We start from the raw sequence: 7277 nt of genomic DNA on the forward strand, positions 1-7277 counted from the left end.
GAATAGCCTAATCTATAACAAAGACTAGATTTTGTGCTTTTAAGTTAGTTCCCCCCTGTAGGGGAGAATGGTGCGCTAATAAGGGATGAGCCTTGATGGGCCAAATGACCTTCCCAAACTTTCCTTATGTTCTTATGTTTAGTTTTAAACTGTTGCGTAACTTTTTTGAATTGTAAAAAGCAAACAAACAAACAAAAAAATATTTACTTTTTTTTTTTTTTTTAAGTTTATGAAAACCTAGTACAAAAACAGGGAGGAAATCATGTGCGAGTTTAGTAAAGTGAACCTCTTTATTTGCTTCTGTGATATCTCAGAGCTCGCTGGTGCACTGGATTCTTCTGCACAGCATCTTTCCAACCCAGTCGTTTACAAACCCTGTTATATTAGGAACAAATACAGACCACATTGCTCTCAGCGGTATCTCTTACCCCCTTTCCACTGGCACAGCCAGACGGGGAGAGCCTGGGTACGGGTGGTTTCTCGCTGGCGATTTATTGAGCCGAACGAGAACCAAAACCATGAAACTCTGGGCTTACAACGCATGTGAATGTGACTCAGAGCTGAGCAGTGCCAGGTGTGGGTTCAAGACTGTACAGTGGAAAAGAGGTATCTAGCACATGTTCTTACACCATATAGACTCTTCTAGATGAGCACATTTTCAGGTGCTTCTCCCTGCTATGTATTATATAGTACTATATATTATATTGGTGACTAGTGACTATTTCTTTGAAATAGTAATTGTGGGTTAAAAGATCCCTTATAATAGTTAACCATGGTAAAAGCAGAGGTGAGCAAAAACAACCACGGGGAAACTGTAGCAAATTGTAGAAGGGGTGACCCGCACGGCTATGAAGGCTCCAGGAGGAAGGTGAGGGGCTGGGGGTGGATCGGGGAGCCCTCCGCGGTCAGTCTCTGGTGCAGCTTGGAAGCCGTCGCTCCCTCCCCTTCCCTGGTCCTCCAGTACAGCAGCATGGCGAACACCCTCTCCGTGCGGCTCCGGGGGTTCTCCTCCTCAAAGTGCTCCAGCTTGTGGGTCGGGATCCCCAGGAGCTGCCTGCCCACCTGCTTCCACTCTCGACCCACCATCCCGGACAGGCGCATCAGCTGCTGCTCAGTGACGAGCTGGCACCCTGCAAGGGGGAACAGCACAGCTAGGTGAAGAGCAGCCACTGATCCACTATCCCTTTAAGTTACAAGGGAAATGCGTGTCGTTCTGCGTGACTGTATTTGCATTAATAAAGAGGAGTTACTTTATTACAGTCGTTCTGCATGACTGTATAGAACGACTGTAATAAAGCAACTCCTCTTTATTAATGCAAATACAGTCACGCAGAACGACTGTAATAAAGTCACTCCTCTTTATTAATGCAAATACAGTCACGCAGAACGACTGTAATAAAGCAACTACTCTTTATTAATGCAAATACAGTCACGCAGAACGACTGTAATAAAGTCACTCCTCTTTATTAATGCAAATACAGTCACGCAGAACGACTGTAATAAAGCAACTACTCTTTATTAATGGGCAGCAGTGTGGAGTAGTGGTTAGGGCTCTGGACTCTTGACCGGAGGGTTGTGGGTTCAATCCCTAGTGGGGGACACTGCTGCTGTACCCTTGAGCAAGGTACTTTACCTAGATTGCTCCAGTAAAAACTGTATAAATGGGTAATTGTATGTAAAAAATAATGTGATATCTTGTAAGTCGCCCTGGATAAGGGCGTCTGCTAAGAAATAAATAATAATAATAAATACAGTCACGCAGAACGACTGTAATAAAGTCACTCCTCTTTATTAACGCAAATACAGTCACGCAGAACGACTGTAATAAAGTGTGTCCGGCATAAAAGACTTTATTTTTGATTATAGCTTTAATAAAGGTTAGTTGCTTCTTAACATGCTGCGATCTCGTTCTTCTTGAAATCAATTTTACTATCAACACGTTTCTCAGTTGTGTTTGAGATACACGAATGGCTTAACAGGTATCAATTGAATTCTTAAAGGACAGTAGAAAAGTCGGGTTAAAGCACCAGAAATCAGAAGCCCTAGTTATATGATATTGGCGAATATTTCTTTGAAATGCATGGAGTAACTGTAGGGGGAGCAGTATTTCAGCATGTGTCTTGCATTTAGAAAGTAAAATCACAGCCATACAAGTGATGAATTTGGAGATTTGCTCCCGGACTTGTTTCGTGCAAGCACCTGTCAAAGCGCTCAACAGCTATAAAAAGAAACAGCTAAATGCAAAGGAACCGAAGCTGACCTTTGTGTTTGCTGCAGGGATCAGAGCTGCTCACAGAGCTCTGTTGCTGGACACAGTCAGCGGAAGAGCGCCCGTTTCTTTTATCTGAAACGCAAACAGTAACATTACCTGACAGGACTGCACCAATAAAGAACATGAATACAAACTCAGAAATTCAACCTGTGGAAAATATAAAGAAGGAAAGTCACGGGGAAAGCATGCTTTCCAATGTATTGTAACTGGATGCAATGCACCGTTTCTGCCACCAGAGGGAGGTAAAACCTGTGCATGCTGTCTCCAAATAAAGATTACATTGCAAGGGAAGCAAGGAGAATCCCTGATGGTCGAGTCTGACAAAACAATGATTATAACTAAGCTAGTCATTGCAGATATGTGAAAGTAGTTCAGAATATATAAGAAGACATTATCAAATAGTTTATGTTTTTTTTTGGCAGTAGTTGCACAATAATTATCTGTAATATACAGCTATGGCTAAAAGTTTTGCATCACCTAGAACTTTTGAATATATATATATACAAAGCGGTGTGTAATTCACTATGTTAATGTAATATGATTCAGTAGGTTTCATTCGACTCTATGAAGCACAATTACAGTAGTAAATTCTAGAGGGTGATGCAAAACGTTTGGCCATAGCTGTACTTAACTGTGTACAGGTCCCAAGGAGTTTACTGTTTAAAACACAGCAGATTTCTGCTCCTCTATTAACAGCGCAGTATAAGAGCCGTTTCTCAATAGACGCTGATGTTAAACTCACCTTGCACAGAGGGGTCCTCGCTAGTATCCACTTCTTCAACTTTTCTTTTCTTTGTCGTTCTCCTTTTAGCTACAAGAAACACACACAGAACGAGTGCTGTTAAAATGGCACTGAGTGACGCTGAATGGCTAAACACCTTGCTGTCTCCGAAGTCGTCTCCTCAACACTAAGGCAAACAATTTCAAAAAGCAAGCCCCGAATTGTACCGGGTTTCTACCGCAGAACTGCAACGCTAACGGCCAAGTCTGATGTCACATGACTGGTGCAGAAACCCAGTCCCCCCCCGCCAGTCATTCTGCATGGCTAGTAACTGGATAATATTTGGGGGGGGCGATTGCTACCTTCTCTCCCAAGCTCCTCCAGCTTTGGGAAGGACTCCAGCACGTCTGGGAGTTGGAGGATCTCCAGGAAGCTGCTGGTCGCTGGACCCCCCTTGTCAATCATGCGGTCCAGCAGGTCCCGGGTCTTCTCTGAGGGGTCGCGGGTGGATTTGAGGCTCCGGTACTCCGGCAGGGTCAGGAGGCAGCGAGAGTCCACGTGCTGCAGGATGAGATCGGGATCAGCGCCCAGCACCTCAATGAGACGAGGCTTCCAGCTCCTCAGCAATGCGGCTTCCCTGTCGTGGCTCGCCATCTCACTCCCTCAGGACACCCTGAAGGAAAGGCACACAGCGACCTTGGGTGTACCCTGCGGCTCAGGAAAGGCACCTCTGTGTGAAGTTAGTGAAAGCACAGCAAAGTGTAGCAAAGCACAGTGAAAGCATGGTAAAGCATAGGGGAGCATTGTAAAGCACAGAGAGGTCTGGTAAAGCATAGGGAAGCATTGTAAAGCACAGAGAGGTCTGGTAAAGCATAGGGAAGCATTGTAAAGCACAGAGAGGTCTGGTAAAGCATAGGGAAGCATTGTAAAGCACAGAGGTCTGGTAAAGCACAGGGAAGCATTGTAAAGCACAGAGAGGTCTGGTAAAGCATAGGGAAGCATTGTAAAGCACAGAGAGGTTTGGTAAAGCATAGGGAAGCATCGTAAAGCACAGAGAGGTCTGGTAAAGCACAGTAAAAATAAACAATAGTAAACTAACCCATAGTAAAAGCACAGCAAATATTTAATATTTTATCTGGGTGACGTGATGGTTATACTTGCAGTTCTCTTGGCCGGGTCTCGCTTGTAAAAGAGATTTTTAATCTCAAATTACTCAAGTGAGGACCCAGAGGGAAAGCAAAGTTTACAAACAGAGATTTCTTTAACCTGGAGTAGTAGCAGCAGCTGTTAGCTAAAACTACACATCTGAGACCGTCACAGTGTGTTAATGGTAAAAGAATCTGATAAATCTTAAATTTCAGCGTTAACTGTCAACATTGAACAAGTGAGGTGGCAAACGTCCGGAATTATGAAGAATTACAGGATTATTATGTACAGGATTATTCTGACAGCTGAAGTAACTGTGACAGACAAACACTGACTCCCAACACCTCAAAAGTCTCTAGTTCAGATGTGAGTGGACATTTAAAACATCAGGCATTATCGTTCAGCCTTTGCATACAAAAAGAATTGTCAGATTTGTTGGATTAATGCCACTGTGAAAGTGCACCATTGGTAACTGAATTAATTTTTTTTCTGCACGATGCAGTCTCTATTTTCAGATTGGAACCACTCCCTTTTAGCCATGGAGCTATGATAAAATAAATAAACACATGTAATAAACACTTCTAAAAACGTGTGTGTTTTTAGTGCCAACATGCCTACATGAATGGGTTGCGCCACTTTGATGAAATGAACACTGCTTCGCGGTTTCATTACGAGTCAGCCCTGGACAGACACCTCTTGCTCACACTTAAGTGAGAGTTTCAATTTCATGTCTCAACAGACAGACACCTCCATACCTCCCCACAACCTGACACACACAAAACAGCATGCTAAGTAACGCTAATAGCAAGCGATAAAAACAAGTTATCCCAGATATACGAGAAAACGAAGGTGCTGCACTGTAGTTTCATCCCTATGTGTAATATATATATACATATATATATATATATATATATATAGATATATATATAGATATATATAATAACACACAGCACGTGAATCAGCGCTGAACAAAAAGCAATTAAATGATTGGTTTTTGCAACCATAAATAACTGATCTGTCACCTTCATGAATTGATAAAGCCGCGGGAACAGCAGTACACAGTATCCTACCTGGATAAAGAAAAGAAAAAATCCTGGGGAGTTTCCAAATTAGCAAACAAAAAACACATGCACACACAAACAAAGCAAGGAATATTTAAACCAGGATTTTAGAAGCGACGGGGAGTCAAAACACTGTAGTGTAATTGCGTTGTACTGTTATTTCCGACCTCACAGGAACAACGACACACAGCCACTTTCTGTTTCGTAACGAAACCGCGCCCACGCGTTTCGTCATTAGCAGGACCGGAGTCGGATTCGCTGAAAGTGAGTGACGTTTACATGACATGAAGTAACCGGATTCCACGGAATCGGAATAGAGTTTATATGACAATTGGATAAACCAATGCTATAGTTATCTCGGTATAATACATGACGTTGATGTAATGGGATCCACTAAATTCAAAACAATACTTCAGTTAGGGTTACCATACGTCCGTTTTTTCCCGGACATGTCCTCTTTTTTGGTCCTTAAATCTCCGTCCGGCCGGGTTTTTTAAATTTCTAAAAATCTCCGGGATTTTGCCCTGCTCTTTCGATTGAACTACAATTCCCAGTGTGCGTATACCCTATAACGAACGGTGTGTGCCGTGCGTGTTTAGAAGAGGCCTTTAACGTCTGTGCAGTACGGAAGCGTATTGCTGCCACACATAAAATATATATATATATATATATATATATATATATATATATATATATATATATATATATATATATCACGTAATTACGTGATATGGAGTTATCACGTAATAAGAACAAACTGAACTTGCATACAGCCTCGATCGTATTATTTACTTTAATAATATCTACTCTTTGGAACTTGCTGTTAAGGATTGTCAGCAGCTCCTGTGAGCTTCCACGAGGTGTTAGTTCCCTATCACGTAATTACGTGATCGTCATCAAGTAATTAAGTAATAATTTTTTTTTTTTTATGTGTGGCAGCAATACGCTTCCATAGTGCAGGCACGAGCGTAGCCAACTGACACTGCAGAGCTAGAAGCGGGGTAAGTGGCAGCAGGTGCGAAATAGTCTAGAATTTGATTTGAAATTGTTGAACACTTTTATTTAAATGAAGACACCTACCACCGAACACAATGCCAAAACGAAAGTGTAAATTGACTGCAGTATTACTATTAAAAACAAAATTTCCGTGTTTTCGAAGTGGTCGAGTAGAATGGGAAGCCGAGTGCTTGGTATGTAGAGCTGGTACTTACGTCTCTGTGGCAAATAAAGGTGCTATTGATTTACAATCTCATGTGGAATTGAGAAGCATAAGAAGGCAGTTCGAGGAGAGAGCTCATTAGCAAAATTAACAGATTATTTTGTAAAACCAGGCAGCAAATCAGAGGATGCTCTTACTGCAGCTGAGGGTGCTCTAGCATTTCACACCGTTAAGCATCACAATAGTTTCAAGTCAATGGATTGCACTTCTTTCTGTCTTGTTGAAGAAGACATTCCCTGAGTCTGAGAAATGTTCCAGTGCTCGAACCAAGACAGAAGCGATTGTTAACTCTGTGCTTGCACCGCGTTCTGTTGACACTGCTCTAAAAGCGCTTGAAGAAAATGACATAGCTTACTGTGGAATTGCTACAGATGGAAGCAATCACGGTTCAGTGAAAATATTCCCCGTAATAATTCAGTATTTTGACTGGAAGAACGGCGGTTTGCAGTCAAAATTAATCGAGGTCCAGAACACACCTAATGAGACTGCCGATACGATTGCGCAATACGTCAAGGAAACTCTGGAAAAGAACGGTTTGTTTGAGAAGTGTATCGCGTTTACGGGGGACAACTGCAATACAAATTTCGGATGACTCCGGCGTGATGAAGGAGGAAAGAACGTATTTGCGAACTTAAAGAATTTGTTGCAGAAGAGGACTTTAATCGGTGTGGGTTGCCCAGCACACATTTTGAACAATTATGTCCATCATGGGGCAGACACACTGGATGTTGACATTGAGAACATTATTTTTAAAATTTACCAATACTGTCCGAACTGAGCATCTGAAAGAGTACTGTGAGTTTGTTGATATCAAATACAGAAAGCTGCTTTCTCACAGCAAGACACGATGGCTGTCCT

At 42.2% G+C, this 7277-nt stretch overlaps 1 protein-coding gene across 4 annotated transcripts; it reads right to left on the reverse strand.

Moving 5' to 3' along the window:
* Window positions 1–218: 218 nt before the first annotated feature.
* Window positions 219–6459, reverse strand: LOC117966973 (uncharacterized). 4 transcript variants are annotated; one of them, XM_059011498.1, is made up of 5 exons: window positions 6412–6459; window positions 3356–3666; window positions 3015–3083; window positions 2261–2344; window positions 219–1130 (listed from the first exon to the last, which is right to left on the reverse strand). In XM_059011498.1, the coding sequence occupies exons 2-5, from the start codon at window positions 3645–3647 to the stop codon at window positions 847–849; spliced, it is 729 nt and encodes a 242-aa protein (XP_058867481.1). In that variant the 5' UTR covers window positions 3648–3666; window positions 6412–6459; the 3' UTR covers window positions 219–846. The 4 variants fall into 4 exon arrangements, with proteins under 4 accessions (XP_058867481.1, XP_034769862.2, XP_058867482.1 ...); XM_034913971.2 differs by lacking the exon at window positions 6412–6459 and adding an exon at window positions 5210–5443; XM_059011499.1 differs by lacking the exon at window positions 6412–6459 and adding an exon at window positions 5162–5178.
* Window positions 6460–7277: the final 818 nt, after the last annotated feature.

The sequence above is a fragment of the Acipenser ruthenus genome, chromosome 42 (assembly GCF_902713425.1).
Source record: "Acipenser ruthenus chromosome 42, fAciRut3.2 maternal haplotype, whole genome shotgun sequence".
Taxonomy (NCBI): Eukaryota; Metazoa; Chordata; class Actinopteri; order Acipenseriformes; family Acipenseridae; genus Acipenser; species Acipenser ruthenus.

Coding starts and splice junctions, on each gene's coding strand:
- LOC117966973 (XM_059011498.1), bottom strand. CDS start 3,647: ATGGCGAGCCACGACAGGGAAGCCGCATTGCTGAGGAGCTGGAAGCCT. Junction 2,345..3,014: donor CGAGGACCCCTCTGTGCAAG/GTGAGTTTAACA, acceptor TTTGCGTTTCAG/ATAAAAGAAACGGGCGCTCT. Junction 1,131..2,260: donor TCCCTGCAGCAAACACAAAG/GTCAGCTTCGGT, acceptor TCCCCCTTGCAG/GGTGCCAGCTCGTCACTGAG.